We start from the raw sequence: 20,025 nt of genomic DNA, 5'->3' as shown, positions 1-20,025 counted from the left end.
TAGTTATATAACAACAAAACGTAATCTTCTATATAATGGCGCATAGGATACTACACTTACTTTCTGTTGTAATAAAAAAAAGTAATCTTCTACAAACTAAAACAACTTTCCACACACAATCTGTTTAATAACCTTGACTGAAATAAACTCCAACCCTGTTACGATAACCTAAGTATTTCTGAATCTAGGTTACCACAGGTCGACGTCTGTAGATAGTAGGACGAAATCGTTATTGTGTAGTCACTCCCTCTGTGCAAAATATTTATTTATCACGACAATATATCATTATTGAAAGATGTCATTCTGTGATTCCTACCTCTGCCTAATAACATTAGTGTTAAGCGCTGCTGTGTTGCGGGTTGTAGGATGTAGATGTTCCTACTTCCTCCCAGTCCTCTGGAGTACCAAGTAGCAACTCATCTGTGGCCAACCTTAATTGGGAATCTAATCTTATATGAGGTCTATTACAGATGTCCAGGGCGTCTGTAGGCACTTACCATCAGATATTTCAATATTATAGTTAAATGTGACAGTAGTGTGAGTAACCCTTTATTTTCCTTTATTCCTTAAACCCTTTATAGACTAAATCGTATTTCCATAGAATATGCTCAATAACTCAATATCAATCATTAAAGTAGGTCAGTTCCGTATCTTGCATCCTAGACCTAATCACTGTTCTGTCACTAATTGCCAATTAACGGGTCAACTAGGAGGAATCTATTAATATCGCATTACATGATACATGACTGGTTTTGCCGGTGTAATCAATGGCCGATTATAGTACGTAATTGTTTCCAAGTTTTATCACCTGTAATATTTTAATGTCAGCATAATTATTCTTGCATTGTTGTTTAACTGACTTTGCTTACAACAATAAGTAATTTTAACGCAAGTGTCATACTTAATCAAAAGACTCATATTACGTATATGAACATTTGTACAATAAAAATGTAATCAATGGCTACCATAGCCCAAAATGATTAAATTCTTTTACGATATTAAAAGTTGTAATTAGGCCACCGCGCTGAAAAATTATGAATTTGTAGACTTGACACACTATTGAATTTTTATCTTAGTCTACTAAATATAGATCCTACTTTCGTTTAATCGTAATTATATGATAATAATTGCTCGACTTGGCGGGACACTGCCGTGCCCCCACATCAGGATATTATCAAAAATTACACTTACATAAATTAATGAAAACCTAAGTGGTACAGTGTTAAGCATACCTACCAGTTTACCAAGATCTAGATGTGGATTCAATTTCAGACAGTCCCTATACGCCAAGGTATTCTCATATGATTGTGGGATTGTAAAAAAATACTTTAGTAAGTATCTAAAGGAAACTTCTTATCAAAGATTAATTCGTGAATGTGTAAATCTAATTCGTAAACAAGGCGAGCTAACAATACAGACGACAATCAACGCTAGTGTAATTACATAGCGTTAACACGACTGTATGCAAATAGTGGTAATCTTGTATTATGTTTACAATAACAATTGAATTCATTGTAAACAAAGGCTCAATATTATCTCCACTGGGATTGTAACAAGATATTGTAGGTATAGTTCGCCTGTACATATCTATACATATAAATAAAATTGGAATGTCTGTTTTTAATATTGAAATATTCGCTGTTTACTACATGCATATGAATATACATATGGTACATAGACCAAAATAACATTTTTTGCAATTTTTGTCTGTCTGTCTGTTTGTTCTGGCTAATCTCTGAAATGGCTAAACCGATTTTTACGGGACTTTTATTTGCAGGTAGCTGATGTAATAAGGAGTAACTTAGGCTACTTATATTTTAGAACTAGCTGTGCCCCATGGTTTCACCCGCGTTATTTATTTTTAACGCGGTTTCAATAAATGTGAAAATTTGCCAAATTGCGTCTAGTGTTAGATACCCTTACCTATAAACATTTCTTATGGTATAAATAGATACCTGTTTCCGCTTGGGAAATTGGTTAAAATACGACTGAGACACCGGTGATGCAACAATAAAATTAATCATCATTTATAACATTAAACAAATTATAATTACTTTACCCACTCAAACTCGTTTTATATGCGTACTGTTATTAATTATAATAAAATGAAATGTTTAATGAACAACACATCAATCATCATCAACACAACAATCGATAATACAAAGCTGCGTACCGAATGATATCGAAACCATTATCTAAAGTTCCAAGAAGGGATCGTAGCGTCACTATGACCATTAACGAAGGAATTCTGTTGGAAAAATATTGTTCCGATTCCGAAAATCAGTCTTTGAATTCAGGTTGATTACCGTGAAAGGGAATTTTATTACAAATAGGATTTAACAAATACAGAATTCTGGTAATCATGTTCGTAAATACTTACATATGTATGTAGTTATAGTACAGATATTTTATTACTATATAAATATACTTACAGAAGAGGTATTTACCAAGTATAAACTTGTTTTAAATGATAACGTCTATTAATGTAAAATTGTAAGCTCTATACAAAGATTGCATTGTTTGTAGGATACAAAACATCCGCTATTAACAAAAATAATTTAAAAAATAAAGCATTTTTACACGATAACAAAATACAGTATCATATCATAAAATGTATATCCGTTTGTACTGGGTAATTCTAGAAACAGCCAAGCTGATATAGACTGAAATTCGACGCAAGAGGACTTTATAGCTTATGTTAAATACATGTTAAATACTTACATAACGTTACGTATTACGTTATAAATAAAAATGACTAAGTAAAAAGTCGTCAGTACGCATTATTATAATAAACACAGAATGTCACAAATCGGTGATACGGCCGTGACTCAAATCTTAAATCACTTAACCTTGGCAGTATTTTTTGTGTGCGCAAATCTTGCGAATATCATTTACAGTGGAATACGTTGTTTTATAAGCGTCTGGTCGGCGGGTGCGCTGAACCAGCTATTAATAAACGCCAGAATCTCGTAGCGAAATCAAAAACATAGTATTGAAGCAGTTGATGTTTTTAACCAGCATAGGTCGATCGGTCATCGCACCTTTTAGAATCCTTGGATTTATTTCAACTGGGAGAAAGATAGAAGATAGAACTAGATGTGGTATGTTCCTACAGTCAATTAATTCAGAGCCCCAACAGATATTCTCCTTTTAGCATCGGCGATCGACGATTTAGCTGCTTATCGTAAAATAAATGCAGCGATCAGACGCTCCACTCATAACGTTTGAGCGCCGATCGCAGCTACTTTTGGACGCTCGACGTAGCAACTGAACGCGAAAAACGCAATGCATTGAAGCAATTGCGAAAACACGCGATTTTTATACCGCCGCCGAACGCAGAAAGTCGTCAAACGTGATGAAGCATCGATGTAATTGCCAACACGAATCGTTGATGAAAATAAAAGTAACGTGTCTGAGGACCGAAACACATTTTTTAGTGTTGCACTATAAATAATTAACTTTTAATTTTCTGTCAAACCGTCAACCCAATCGAGTATTCTCCGACAGCAACAGATATTAATTACAAACGGCTATTATGCACCCGTATCGCAAGTACAAAAATTTGGTTGCGATACGGGTGTTCTGTCTAGTTGGGAATAGTAGAAAATATCACGATTTAAGCTGAAAGTAAATGATTAACAGTTATGAAACCATTAGTTTGTATTGTAGTATAATTGATAGTATCATAGACAATTATTGTAAAGTACTATCTACATTGTACAGGAAATTTCTCTTGCATGGAAATACCCGTAGAAGTACCTACTTCTACGGGATTCTCTTCTTCAAGGATGAAGGATACCTATCCTTCATCCTTGTTTATTTTACCTCAATGTTACCGAAACCTTGTATTATTCCATTAAAGTTTGTAAAATTCTGGATGCCACGCTGTTTTTGAAGGGAACGATACCGACGACACAATTATAATGTGTTTAATTAAATACCAGAATTGGACTGACATATTGGAATTTACAATTTTCATACCACGAATAAGTTCAATTTCTACAGGACCAGAATCGAACCCCGAACCGTCTGCAAACTAGTGGCATCCGCTGCGTCACACAGATGATGTAACCATTTCACTAACACAAAAACTGAAAAATATAGTTACGTATCAGGAAAATCGTATAAATAAAAACGGGGCCGACATTTAGGTAAAATATTAAGGCGCGGGTTTTCCTGAGATGTCAGACCTCACCCCAAACCCTTCTCACAAGACAAGGTGTTTTAAACGTTTGTACGGCATGTAATTTGAGACCAGACGTCTACACTCAAAGTCTAGACTACACTTAAGACTAGACGCTTGCGGCTTCTTTTAAGAGATTTAAATGATGCTATGTTTTTTTACAGCTATAACTACAAACGGAGGTGAAATCTTAAGTATATTTTACATAGGTTGATTAGATGATCTTACCTAATGACATAAAATAATTTGCTATTAAAGAGAAAGAGATACTTATAAAAAGAGTCCTAAGTTAGTCCTCAGGGGTTGATTATAGATATCTAAGGGCGGTATTCACGCTCATTTCATACTTTTATAGTTTAAAAATTATATAAGTATGAGCTCTGCCTGCGACTTCGTTCGCTTGGATTTAGAATATGATGTTAATCGTACAAAGGCTCTATCAAGCCTACGGAGCACATTGGTAAAGTGATAATCTCCGCTATGCATACACGTCATGCAATGTTAGAAAAAATATTGATTTTAAATTGTACTAACTTAATGGAGTAGATCAGTTTGATTGAAATAAAGAAGATTGTAATATATTGTTAACCCATTTAATCCAATTTAGGAAATTTTGGTCTAATGTGATCTCAAACATACAGACAAGCAGACAGACAAAAAATCTAAATATACTAGAATTACTATACTTCACTAGAATCACTATTTTTATATTCAATGAGACATGCGAAGCTTAGGTAATTTTTACATATTGTATAGATCTAGATATGTCAATGCACCTACAAGGATGGAGCCGTCAGCAGAGCACACTTAAGCTGCGTGGGCCGGCATGTCTTACAATCGACCGTTGCCTAATTAATCTCAATAAGGCTTAATTGGCGCGCTCTTACGAATTGACCCTAAATGCTCTCTTTTCTCACTCCATTACAATTTGCTCTATCTATTTTAGTTTTATATGTTGAAATTGAATTACATTATGGTGTAAAGCACTTAATAAATGTCTGTCAATGTGTTGAGCTTATTTTTTTGGAAACATAGCAGTAGCAAACGAACATGCTGTTCACTTGATGGTAAGTGGTACTGCTGCCCAGTGCCCATTGAAATCAGCCAAGATTCGTGTACTATCTTAGTCAAACTGCCCCGCATAAGTACGCCTCTCTTGCCCCAACTTAAACCTCTCAGCAGCGCTTTACATTGCTGTTATTGGGCAGATTTAGGGGTGGCATCATCTCTTGTAGAATAAGTAATTCGCGAAAAAAAAATAAGAAGCTCATCTTACATTGCACTGGACCACTTCTACCTTGATAACGAAGTCATTATCATTATGTAACGATTTGCATAATCTCCACGTAAGTTACGAAACGCGGTTGAAGTGATCCGATAATGATACCACGGATACAATTACACAATGACCATTGAACTACAAACTTCAATGAGACAAATGTTGATTTTAATCTTATCCCGACAGAGTCATTATTTTTTTCCATGTTGTTGTTGCAGACAATCATGATAGTGAGTAGCTTCTACCTCTGGACATCAACCCTAATCAACCCATGATAAGATTAGATTCCTACCTGAGGTCTGCCACAGATGCGCCGCTACCCTTAGGAACTAAGCTGGAACGCCTCAAATAATGTTTTCCTTACCACACTCTTCAAACCAGAACACAGCAGCGCTTAACCCTGCTGTTGTTAGGCAGAAAGTGATGTCGTCGGAGTCGAACCACAGACGGCTTTACCACCTTTAATTAAATGTACGGAAATTAACTAAATGATATTACAATACGAATAGTTAAGATTAGGTAGGTAGTAAGACATTCGACAAAAGGATTTTTTCTAGCTTTTATTAACATTAATACCTACTGGTAAATGGTCACATTACAGATGTGTTTCTTAGGAAAGTTGCAGCGCTAAGTCTAATTATATACCTACTACTTACTCTTCACGACAACATTACTACTATCTATAAGGCAAATAGTGGTAGTGGTGCCGCTATCAAACCGCAATCTCCCGGCTTCAATGTACCACAAATAAATCGTGAGAATTGACGTTCAAATACCAAAAATACATTAAAAACAACCGGTTCCAATGTACAACGATTGTCAAAGTAGGCACAAAAGGTGATCACGTCAAAAATAACAAAACCATACATGCCGTGCGGAGAAGCAAGCGAGATGACCACGTTTTTTGTAGCTTACCAAGAACCTGTTTAGCAGGTACAGCATTCGAGCTATGTGGGAATTTAACGGACATCACTACTCGCATCTTTTAATGATAGTTTTAACTTAAGATGCCAATTGAATTCAACATTGAATTAAATTCATTATATTAAGTTTAAAATATTTTCGTAAAGCTCATAATATGTTATACGTAAGGCACTCGTGTGCATTTCATTCAACTAGACGTCTTAAGACCCACAGGTTAATCTGTATAAATTATTACCGTTGGCCTTACACTATGTTATAAAAGGATATCTTATGTGACAGTCAAAGGTTTTATCAAACAACCTACGAAAAAATACAAGAAAACTTTATTTATACTTTACTTATTAATTTTATTTACTTCGAAAACGCGATAAAGTACTGACAACCAATAATTCGTAGATAGTGTCAGAGGCACACATTAACAAAAGACTATGTAATATTCATCACTTCATCTTTGTTCCTGTATATGACTGTAAGGTTAATTAAAATTCATCTGCCAAGAAAAAATATTATAAGGAATACATATTGTTATATTAATGAGAATTCTTTTCTTATGTGACACTTAATGCAAAATCATACTTACTATATTTGCAGCTTAACACGTGGGTGTAAGGTAAATCCAGCTATTTCTAGGATATCAAATATTTTACTTTCAACATAAATAATTAAAATTATTTTCACTGATATCGTGTTTTTTTTTTAAATATTAGGCAGTATAATAACTTTAAAACAAAATGGAAAACTTAGTAATAACAATGAAATGAAACCAAGACAAATGAATGTCTTTAAATAACCGGTACGTTCGTACGAAATCTATTCTTGAAGATGTAAAATGATTTACTTGTCCTAGTTACAAAGTATTACACGCATGGGTCAAAACACGTAACATTTCGCAACTGGTAGTTGTATAACTTATTTTTTTCTCCAAAATTTAGATAAACGAATGAGTCCAGACTCATCGAACCACTCAAAACTCTCATCATCAGACTCATCAAAAGACTTATCACTCCAGGCAAGCAAAATGCATACTCGTATCACAAAAAAAGATCTTGACAATAACGCCAACAGTCGGCACCAACCTTTTAAGTTGAAATTAAATCGGTGTCGAAGCGTGTATGAACAGTGAGATTTACATTAAAAATAAAAAAATAAACATACGCAAAGAGACTTTCACATACGCACAGACGCTATAGATGTTGGGGCGTGAAATATAAGCCAAGATACTCATTACCTTATGACGTAACAGTAATGATATGCACACAGCGATATTTCACAGCCGGCCGGGTTTGCACAACGCTGTCACACTACGATAGCGGCTATCCTTTGCACAGCTTGCATGCGTGTTGCGTAAATATGACTCACAACTTGAACGAGTCAGGTTTACGCCTACAGGCTACTTTGTTTTTCAGAAGGATTCATAACTTATCTTCTTTAAATAAGAATTAGATGCAATTTTCCAAAAAAAACATCTACGCCAGTCAATCAAATAAAGCTATAAAGTTGACAATGTTGAGATTTTCATGCACAAACTTTCATCCCGTTTCCCCATTTCTTGTCGATTTTCTACCCATTGGTAATCGCGCATAACACTTGTCCTCTCCATGCCCGATGTATTTCTTTTTTTTTTTTATTTGCCTAACTATCATAAAATGTATTCAGTAACAATTCACGTCCTTATAAAACAAATTAGCTTTCGTAATTAGCAAACACAAATCGTTTAGGCGGAAATGGAATTAGATTTTATTGACGTGGCATTAACTATTGATCCACTGACCCCAATAAACATGGCTGCCATGGGGCCAGAGTGAGAATGATGGCAATGGATCTTCAACTTTGACATATACTATTTATATATATACGTACACACGTAGCAGTGGTGGAACCCGAACCCGAAGGGCTAAAGGGCTCAAACAAATAATAAGTCACGTATTAAAGTACATCCGTCACCTTTTATGGGGCGGCTTTATAGATATGTGGGACTTTTTTCCACTGATTTCCGACTTATTTCGGAAACAGAATATTTATTTACTCCTTATAGGAAAACATTTTTGGCCATTAAATTCTTTGAAGCCTGCCTTCGGCTGAGTCGAGTTTGAACGAAAATCCTGGAAAATCTATGTAATATGAGCTTTTTAAGAAACAATGTTTATTGTCCATTAACCTACTTACTAAAAGCTTACAATGATAATAAAATATACTATATAACAAGTCATCGTACAATCTATTTAGGTATATTAGGCTTTTGATTCTAAAGCGTGTAAATTATACCTCACTATAAGTGTCAATATTTTATTATTCGTGAAAAACTTTTGACAAGCTAACTCGAGGAAGACGTACAACGTAAAAACGGTACAATGAACATAAAAACGTTAAAAACCCAATAAGAAGGAAAGCGATAGACCAAATATAAAAATATTGCACCCATACGGTTGATAAGGAGGCATAGCCAATAGTTTCCAAGAAACAATCATGAAATTACGCAATGCTAATCACAATTCGCTCCCGTTGGAAGAGGCGATAAAACCTTCATCGCAGAGGTCGCCAACCTTTCTACTAGCGACCTAGATTTTCTTAAAATAGCCGACTAAAGTTACGTTTAACCATTTGATCAAAACCACGTACGACTTTAGGTTTTATAATGACATACGATATGGTTTTGTCGATGATGCAACGTTATTTATCATATTGTTTGCTAAATGTTAACGACACCGATAAAAAAGGCATCAGTCTATAAATATTAATACTTTATGATATAAAAAGTACACATAAAGTAGTGTGCGGAGATAATCTTTGAACCCTGACTACGATGAAGTGATTTTTTTAATTTATTTCGAATTTCATACTTTTATTCGAGCACCTACTTCAAAATTAAATAAACTTACTCTATTTTTTGTTGCAATCCTATCCATCAGTGATTACTGCTATTAAATAAATCGTCTTATTTTTTATGCGAAGCATACATGACTTGTTATATCACCATCACAATTTATTCATTAAAACACCATTGAAACCAAATTATTCGCGATAGAGTGTTTGCCTAACAGTAGTAGGTCATTGTGCAACGTTTAAATGAAGCTCCAGGCTACTTCAACTGTATCCCTGTAGTTCCGGGACAAGTATAGGGCTACGGTATCCCCTGCCTGTCGTAAGAGGCGACTAAAAGGGGGCTTCTGGGGTCGTGGGTGGCAAGAGTGGGAGCTCAAACCGCCCGGCCAACGGCTCCGGGAAGGACGGCGATGTGTGATCGCATACCGTCGTACGCACCAGACGGTGCAGTGAGCGATAAGCTCACCTGGGCGGAGCCCGACGGGGTAATGCGCTAAGAGGTCTCCGGTTGCGTTCCTTTGGAGATCCCGGAGTCCTCTACACAGCGCTGAGGACGGCCACCGGGGGGGTTTTAGTGCGGTAAGAGTCTCACATAACCCTGTGTCGCTCCCAAGTCATCGGGTACCTTTTGAAGGTTTCCACCTCGTCAACAAAAAAAAGGCTTCTTCAGCTGATAGATCCCAGATTATTTTATTATCATCAGTACTTGAAACGCGTATAAGTTTTTCCTTATTCTTCATTAAATTTAAATCCGCTTGCAAGACCAGATTTATTCTCAACATACTTAAGCACGATATACATACTTAGACACACACACGCAACATAAATCAACTCCATCATAAAAATATACCAAACGAGCGACACGCGGAATCGAAATAGAAACACGATTTACAGTTACACAATCCAGGTGTCCCATTCAAATTGACGTGTATTGCATAAGTCCGCGGGTCGACGACCCAACGAGGCCTGGGGGGAGGGGTAGGACAGACAATGAGTCGGAGGAACTATGGTAATCCCGAGCCCTTCATAATCAGACGGCTAAGCAGCTTTCGTCGAGTGCCTTGCAGCTAGCAAAGGTGTGCATTTCTCGAGTGGAAAGCGTACTACTTTCGAGCTAGCTTTGTTATTCAGGATGTGTCGGGCTTTTGCGTCCGTTAGCGAAGCAACTATGTTATTTATTGTACCATGCCAGGAAGCTAATCTAATTAGAATCAGGTCACGTTCGTTTATATGGTTATTGTATTGTCATTCTGCTCGGCTCTCAACGCCTATCAAGCTCAGATCGATACCACTATACATAATAGACTAGATGTCAGAAAATGATTATGTTCTACTTGCATTGTAGACTTAATTACCCATGTTATTTATAAACGACATTGTACCTGCGTGTGCGTAGTTTCAATTTTTATTCAGGATTCCACAATATTTCAGAATAAATGCAGGTAACAAAATCATTAACGTGCTGTTATGCCTTTAAAGCACACAACTTCGACGCAAATTATTCACTTTTAATTAGGCTTCGGAGCCAACAAAAAATAAACGTACGAAACCATTTAAGCGTCGTAATAATTTCCTACGCGAGGGAAATATTAATTTTGGGGTGTCGGGCACAGGCGCCACTCGGGCGGTGGCCATTACTCCGGCTTTATTTTGGTAGTAATAGAGAGATTTACACGTAATATTAAGATTTTATGATATCATTAATTTTCTATTACCGAGCCTTAAGATACGTAACTGCTTTATTTACGCACGATTATCAACGCAATGTTCTCAAAACTCTTCTCATTCTGAAAACACCAATGCTCAAACGTAGATCATAAATGGTAACCTCAACATCGTAGGCATCGTAATGAAAACTGTACATTTTAAGTGCATTTACCTATCACAGTAATATAGAGAGAATTAATCCTAGGTACATACATAAAATATAAAAACTACAACAAATTGTATACCAAAATAAATTACAATCTCTTATTTTATAGCTGCTGACAAGTAATTTATATTATTTATATGTTCCACTAACCTACACATTGAATAACAAAAGAACAATAAAGTAAACAAAAAATATCACGTGAACATTCTTGAAATGTGAAAACATGTGGAATAAAAATGCTGAATATTAAGTATTCATTTTGCATTTTATAAGTGACAGGCAATGTATAACTTTATTGATTCTAAGAAAGGGTTTTATTAAAAATATATATAAAGATAATTAAGTACTACTGATGATAAGGTTTCTTGCGCCGTTCCTTTCTCACGAAAAAATTCGAAGGGGTAACTTTTGTTGTTAAAAGAGTTCGATACGAACAATTTTGAATGTCATTAATCATTATCATTATAATTTAATGGAACAGTCAATAAATGATAGTGAGACAGCAAAATGAAACTGTAGGCTCCAAGGCTGTTGTTTGCAACGTCCGCGACTTCACTAGCTGCTACTTACAAAAAAGACATTGCATCAGTTCGTTAGCAAGACGTTAATATTGGATGTAGGGTTATCACTTTTTTAAAAATATATTGAGAATAAATTGGTAATGATTTCTTTTGTTTCCAAACAAAGGCAAGGCTGCTACTTTTATATTAAAAACAAAAAAAAAATATGATAGTTACTATTCGTGATTTTATTATGGAAACACCTATAATTTAACGGGTAGTAACAGTTGGACGTTTTTACTTGAAAATTACGACGAAGATTACAAGACGCGACAACGTCTCTATATCGACATCAATGACAGATATTTAAAGTTAGCTAGCCAATTAATGGTTTGACATCGGCCTCGAATAGCAGCACTCCCTCTCCTCCCGAGAATGACATAGGCGACTCAGGAAATATGTACATACATCAAGAAGGTATATCTACTTTGGTTTCCAACACGCACTGCCAAGCTGTAATGGTAAAAACTTAGGGAAAGTCTAAACCTAGGGACAGACTTTGGATGGTTGGATATAAGGTGCCTATAAGTAACGGAGATTAGTTCTTTTTTTTTTTTTATTATATAGGAGTAGCAGACGAGCATGCAGTCCACCTGTTGGTAAGTGGCTACTGCCGCCCATGGACATCTGTAATCAACCCCAGATAGGATTAGATATTCCTACCTGAGGTCGACCACATATGCGCCGCTACCCCTGAGGACTAAGCTGGAACGCCTCGGATAAGTATGTCTCCCTTACCACACCCTTCAAAACGGAACACAGCAGCGCTTAACACTGCTGTTATGAGGCAGAAATAGGTGTGGCGGTGGTGCCGCCGGAGTCGAACCAAAAAGGGTTCTACCACCTCTAAAGTTCATACAAAAATATACGAATGGCAACCCTGATTGGAACCGGTTGTCGCCTAGTGCGCACCAGTCTTCTTAAATTGAAAGTACATTTTGAAATCTAGTACGGGTTCGTATTGGACTTAAGTGCTCGTGGGCCTATTAAATGTGAGCAATGCTTGCATCCTCTTTAAGATCTTGCTATTATCTTATTCGTTATGTATCAGGATCAAACGGGAATTAGTCTATCTGATGTTACGTGATCATTACACGGTTTTATAATACCACAGCTGGGAAAAAGACGCTCACAGCCCCACACTAGTATCGTGTATGCCATGGTCACACACGTAGACAAATACACAAATCCGAAAACAAGAATCTAAATTCATAATTTTGATATCCGGAGATCGAACCTGGGACACTGCATTAGACTGGTGACCGCTCCGCCACGCGGGTCGTTAAAATGTTCCACTGGAGCCCTCCTGGATATGAACACGCAATCACTAGGTATAATGTATTGGACTCGTCCAAACTAACCAAATGAACCCAAACTCGATGGGTTTAATAAGTTCCATTAAAGAGGTCTATTAGCAACCTCTTGGATAAAGACCACATCAGCTCTATAGTACCTACCTACCAAATGATATACTGCCGTCACAAACAAAAAGAAAGACAACATTTCAAAGACGCATTGAAGGACACTTTGCACGTATGACTTTTCCGATTTATTCGCGCTTGATGTGTATATTTCGTGTATATTACGCAAATCGGAGGAATGTGGTATGCATCAACATTTTATTTAAGAGGCTAGAGAATATTTTTTGATCTGCGATCGTCGTGCAAATTGCGTATTGCAAAGTATTACATTAATACAACAATTAGAACTAGGTTAAAATCAACTTCCTATATTTGTTTACATACATTCAACATTGTCACTTTCATACATAAAACACTAATTATAAGCGTTTTAAAAATAAAACCCATTACGCTGATATGTAAAGATAATAATAACAATGACAGCACCTAAACGTGTGTCAAGAATCTGTGCCAAGTGTGAATAAATGACGTAATCAAATCGTAAAATAATACCTAAGCATTGTTATTCATAAATAGGTTTATTCGGTCATTTCATAACTCCATTTGATAATAACCGTGTTAAATGTTTGAATCTCATTATATCATACTAGTTACGCCTGCGGGTTTGCTCGCTTGCGTAATGGTGTCCAAAGCTATTAAATTTTTTGTGTTTCGACTCTAGCCTGAGACCACCGCCTTGTCTATTTCTGCCTTGTGACAGTGTTAAGCGCTACTGTGTTCTGGTTTGAACAGTGATATAATCCTTTAACAAAGCGTTCCAACTTAGTTTTCAAAAAAAGCAAACATGTGTAGCATATTTTCAAAATACTACACAACGGTTTTATTAAGATCATCTCAAAGGTTTCTTTTTTATTTATTACAGTAACAACTTCATAATTTCTTCACATATAAGTATGGGTAAGATCGTTACATTCTTAATTTAGCAAAAGCACTTAGCCCTTATGTCAGGAAAACATATTAATTCACTTAGAAACCCAACTCAGGGGAAACTGCCGGCAATTCCTTAACGTACATCCGATATCCTGCCCGCAAATCAATTACTACGTTTACTTAGATCGTGCAAAGATGTAGAAGACGTTTTCAAAGAATTGGTATAACACGATGATACAAATACCACACGCCAAATGTATGGTAGTATATCCTTGGCCTTCGGATATAACAACTGCTTTGTATTGCAAAATAAGAATAGGATTTTAAAATAGCCACAATTATGGTAATATTTTAGTAGCTATTGGCAAGTAATCGTTAAGTGAAGATGTTAAGTAGGCAATCTAGCCGCTAGTCACCGTCACAGAAGCCTTGCTTTCCCTAAATTAATAGGTATGTGTACACGTCAAATAAAACAGCAGCCAAAACTGCTATTATAAGGCGTCACATAGTCCCAACAACAACAAACTATTAACAAAAACGTTAAGCATCTACCACTATTACCTAAGACGCGTCGTCTACATTCCTTTATTCTAAGACCGTCAAGTTTATATGTGCGGGGCGCCAGAACGGCGACTCGGATCGCTAAGATGATGTCACCTCGGTCACGTGTGCACGCAGCCTGTATAGCTCCTTACAATCTTAGAATCACAAATAGTAAACGTCTGGTTGTTTTATTTTGCCGTGAGCAGATAAAAGTTTATGGTTTATCCGGTATCATTCAAACGTAGACTTACCAGTACGAGTTAGAGTTAGACTCCGAGTTACGGAGCCTTCCAAAAGCCAATTTGACCTAACTAGTTATTCAATAAAAAAAAATCAAATAGCGTTAAAGCCAAAAAGGTAGCTGTCAAATGAGCAATAACGTTTATTCTTTATAGAAGCCCGTCGGTAACAGATACGCGTAATAAAGGAGTAAAAATGCCCGAAACTGCGTACGAACCTACAGATTTTATGCTTACATATCTTTTCAGTTTTCAATTTAGATTATGGTGCAGTATGGAGTGTATATGTGTAGAACTATTAGTTAGATTTAGAGATTTATTAGATTAGTTAGATTTACTACGAGTATTAGTACAGAAAACGCTAGTGTTTCCTCTTTTTTTTCTCTCTTTTTTTTTTCGAGGGGGAAATCTTCAAAAGGTACCCGACGACGTGGGAGCGACGCCGGGTTATGTGGGATTTTTACCGCACTAAAACCCTCCCGGTGGCCGTCCTCAACGCTTGTTGGAGAGCCCCGGGATCTCCGACGGAACACAACCGGAGCCCTCCAAGCGCTATGCCCCGATCGGGCTCTACCCTGGAGGAGCAGTTTTCGTTCCTCCCACACCATGTAGTGATTACGACGGTATGCGACCACACATACCGCCGTCCTTCCCGGGGTCGCTTGCTGGACGGTTCGAATGCTAGTGTTACCTACTGGTATTAAACAAAATAAGTATATGAATCGATTTATGTGCACTTTTATTTCCTCTTACGAATTAAATAAGTATTTAAGGAACATGTTGAATTTACAAGGTGTGATAATTTAACGATACATTTAATTAGTATTTAGGTACTACAGTATAAGTGGCACCCCTTGTTCAAACTCAAAGCTTGCATAAATAGCAGACTGATAACAAAACCGTTATCAGTAGCTTCGAGTGCTAGTAACTTCGTTACTCGAAATTGAGTGGGCATGGTAATCTCCAAAAGAGTGCACTTGAACCTAATTTAAACGTTGAACGAATATTTCAACCCATTTCAAAAAGTACAGCCTTAAAGTATTATATGAAATATTCAAACTTAGTCCTTAGGAGTAAAAGCGCAGAGTCAGTCTGGATCCTATATTATTTAGAGTTGGTTTGTTATATTCCATTGGGTCCTTTCTTACAGATAGAGCAAGCCTGAAGCATTCTTTACCACGCTGATCTCATACGGATTCATAAAAGGTACAGGCAAACTCATGACGGAAATTTTCAAACCGCCTAGTTAACTAGGAACAAGAAAAGGATTTACGATTATCTAATGACAAAAAAGAGTGACGACTTAATGTGCTAAGCTTGAAGGTACGCACGGAATCGCCCATTCAACTTCTGATCTTTAACTTTGTCGATCGGTGATATTAAGAATCTACACAAGCTGTAGTAGGCTACGCGCTTTATATATCTGGAAAATTACCTCTTTTACACAAAAGAAAAACCTCGTGAGCTAAAACGAGACCAATGTAGGTTTCAACGGTATTTAGTATTCAGTATGATTCAACAACCTTAAACATGACACATTTAGACCTTGTGGACACAAGGATAAGGTTCCGGAAAGCCGCTGCCTTGAACAGTCACGTTCTAGTTCAGTTTTCCTACAGACTTGAGAAATTTTCCTTGACCCGATTGAAAATTTTACGTTATAGACGACCTCGTGTGCCCGAGTAAAAGTTTATAATTCTTTTCTCGTTACCCTTATAATAAAACGAAATCTACACATATTTTAATAAGGAAAGTGGTGGAACTTGGAAGGTAGTAGAACCCTTTGTGGTTCGACTCCGGCGGCACCACCGCCACACCTATTTCTGCCTAATAACAGCAGTGTTAGGCGCTGCTGTGTTCCGTTTTGAAGGGTGTGGTAAGGGAGACATACTTTTCCGAGGCGTTCCACCTTAGTCCTCAGGGGTAGCGGCGCATCTGTGGCCGACCTCAGGTAAGAATATCTAATTCTATCTGGGGTTGATTAGAGATGTCCATTGGCGGCAGTAGCCACTTACCATCAGGTGGACTGCATGCTTGTCTGCTACTCCTATATTATAAAAAATGCACTGTCATGCAGTAGTGTTGCTAGGGTCCTCTTCCCTATTGTCTTTTTAAGATACTAGAGCCGTTTTTTTTTTTGGAAAAAAAAAAACATTTCTTGTCCGATTCAATGTGTGATTCGTAATTGTACAATTCAATGTCTTGACTGCATTTATCCATCACTAAAAACCTTCCACTTTTATCATATTCATTTAAACTACGCCCATATGCAAAACCCAAATTTACAAAATGGGTCACAAATGTTCAATTTGTAATAATGACACATTAGTCCATTCGTACTTAACATCGGTGATGTCATTGATCATTATTGACGTCATGGGATTTTTATTTGTCAATTCTTATAATTGCTTATTATAATACCTACATATTGACTCATAAATACAAATATTTTATGACTCATATGGCATTACCCAATTAATGATCCAATTAAGTAAACATAATTAAAAATGGAACACATCAAAGTCAAAAAATATACACGATATCCAAACTAAAAACCTTTTACGCCCGGCTTATTTAAAAACGGGTTATAATTATTTAACATGCACAACTTTTAAATAAAAGATTTTTAATATAAAACGACTCCTATCCAAAATTGTTTAGAGATTGAGAGTCAAATTTATAAAACAAGTATATGCAAAATGTGGAATGGATTTCCTCCCGAAGTATTCACGGAGCGGTATGACATAAGATTCTTTAAAAAAGGTGCATAAAGACTTATTTTTAAGACTGGTGATTCATTGGCGACTCTTTTGATACTGCTGACGTTTTCTTACATAATATAGAATTAGAAGACGAGCATGCAGTCCAACTGATGTTAAGTAACCACTGCCGCCCATGGACATCTACTATAAACTCCAGGAAAGACCAGATTCCCTGAACAACCTTCAAACTAAAACACAGCAGCGCTTAATACTGTTTATACGACGGTAACTGCTTTCCATCAGGTAGTTACGCTTCTGCCTTATTGCTAGGTTTAATTAAAAGACCGACGCTGGCAAAATGTTGTTTTTAATAAATTAGTTCTATTGTTATATACCCAAATAAACGCATAAAAACAAACAAACAAGCAACCAACGCCGAAGCCGGGAAACTTGCGTGACAATGTAGCCCATTCCCCTTAAACAAAACCGGTCAACAGGTGATTTTGAATAATTAATGATCCGGAAAATTCCGAGCCGAGATGACGTGCCCATGGGGAAGCAGAGGTCAGTTACACGAAAATCATACTTCAGAGGGACAGTGATATCAACTTCGGGGATTGCCGCCTAAATTTGGGCAAAAAATAATTTAGAGACTTTTAAGGCTTAACATTTTTGGTGGTAGTTTTTTTGGAGACATTAAATTTGATATCTTTTACGGCTGGGCGAGGTTTATTTCGCCGTCAAATTCGCGACCGAATCGAGACGGGATGTTTCTGCTTATTAGAAATTGCTATTAGGGTACAGAAAAACATCGCAAAGGCAAAGGCTATTAAAGCCTAAATATCTATTAAAGCTTTCAAAGCTACGTAAAGTCTACCAACAAGCATTATTACGAACACGGCCTAATTAAGCAATAATGAGTTGATAAATTACCTGCCGACCATGCAGAGGATGACTTAGGGTAATTAGTTTGAACAATGATAATGACCTCACAGGGAAACGAGCAATAACCGTGATTCAGTTTCAGATATGTCAGAATAAGTTTTTAATACCCAGAGAATAGTGAGTCAATGGCGAAGTCAATATGACATCACGCGCTCTATTAACGTATGAATGTTACTGAATTCGTAACTCATCGGCGTCATAAGATCATACATTACATTTGGGTAATCATTATTTTTAACAAAAAAAATATAGTACAATTACTTTAAAAATAATCGAAAATACGCCCTGCAGTGTATTTTATTCCTTAGTGCTCCTAGAGTTAATAACTTCAGTTTTTCATTTTGTGGGGAATCCCCGCCAACTGTACCATTTGAAAGATTTGCCAACTGTTGACTCTTTTTTATTTTAACTTCGTAAATTTACCTCATACGTGCGGGGCACTCATCACTTAACATTGTTATAATAATCAATATATTTTTTTAGGTTTTCATTTGAATAAATATTCATAGTTACTTTAAAATAAACCTTTGTTCGTTTTCTAAAAAAAATAAAGAGGGACTACCCTTAGAGAATGAATTTAGCCTCAAATAAAACGAGACACACAACAAAGAAGTAGTAAAAATCTCAGTAGCACATCATTTGCTTTTTTTCAAAATAGCCTGTAAGAGCCAGCCTGTTGGTAAAATTTATAATATTTAATGCAAGAGGAATATTTAGTCACGTCAATAAAAGGTCATTCTACCCCAAATTTCGTAAAATTTAAAAAAAATATTTCGTAAAATAAAAAATGAATTGTACATTGTTCTTTCCTTGTCACACACACCTCTGTATTAAAAGAGTAAAAGAGAAAGTAATAAAATTGTAGCGTAGATGTATTATTTCTATTCTAGCGTCATTTTTAATAAAAGCTTTCATGATAAAGAAACTTGCTTAGCTTATCAAGCTGATTGTAAAACATGAACAATATGCTTTATCTTTTTAAAACCACTTGTTGTACCAGTCAGTACAGTGAAGAACACAAGTGCTGTATAAAAATGCATTTTAGACAAAGAATTTGAAAGGATGACCTCACTGTTCACGGTTAAAATAATTAAACGATATCACATCACGAGTTCAAGAGCGAAAAAAGTATAAAAAGTGCATCTGTAATTGGTACTTCTAACAAAATGCCGGCCACGTAGGGCGCTGGGCTTCACTTCGCTGACCACGGTACCTCCGGAACCGGTTATTACGCCCTTTGAGTAACTCACCGCGACCACCAAGTTGAAGAAGAAAAGCACATATTTCACAAAACTCGTTCCACACCCCATTTTGAAAGCACTGCAAGTCACACAGAACTCCACAAGTTAGCCACACACGAATTTACGTTTGCTGTCAGCGATACGACAACCTTCCGACACAGCCTGTAGAAAGCGACTAATGAAAATAAACTGAGATCGCGATGGCGACGCCCCCCCTCCCGCGCGTTGCATGAATCGTGACCCCTCAGCCCCTCACCTCATTCAGTTACTCGCTCTCTCATTCTAACCTTTGCATCCTCCATAAAAGCTGTCTCCCTCATAAGCATCTCAACTCAATAGGATTTTTTATCAAAGCAAAATTGAACTTGTATACGTCAAAGTACAATACAATACAAAACACCCAATTTACTCGCCTAGCACTA

General features: G+C 36.5%; 1 protein-coding gene across 2 annotated transcripts in view; it reads right to left on the bottom strand.

Annotated features, from left to right (window-relative positions):
- LOC140753137 (CD63 antigen) overlaps positions 1 to 19,791 on the bottom strand; it is a 30,910-nt gene extending 11,119 nt beyond the window's left edge. For both annotated transcript variants that reach the window (XM_073087542.1, XM_073087543.1), the window contains exon 1: positions 19,613 to 19,791. In XM_073087542.1, the coding sequence (XP_072943643.1) occupies positions 19,613 to 19,672 (60 nt within the window). In that variant the 5' untranslated portion in view covers positions 19,673 to 19,791. The remainder of the gene's footprint in view (positions 1 to 19,612) is intronic.
- Positions 19,792 to 20,025: the final 234 nt, after the last annotated feature.

The sequence above is a fragment of the Epargyreus clarus genome, unplaced genomic scaffold, assembly GCF_041222505.1.
Source record: "Epargyreus clarus isolate Ecla_fem2 unplaced genomic scaffold, WU_Ecla_fem_2.2 ptg000026l, whole genome shotgun sequence".
NCBI lineage: Eukaryota > Metazoa > Arthropoda > Insecta > Lepidoptera > Hesperiidae > Epargyreus > Epargyreus clarus.
Note: the sequence above shows the minus strand (reverse complement) of the source record. Positions and strands in the feature narration are given on the sequence as shown.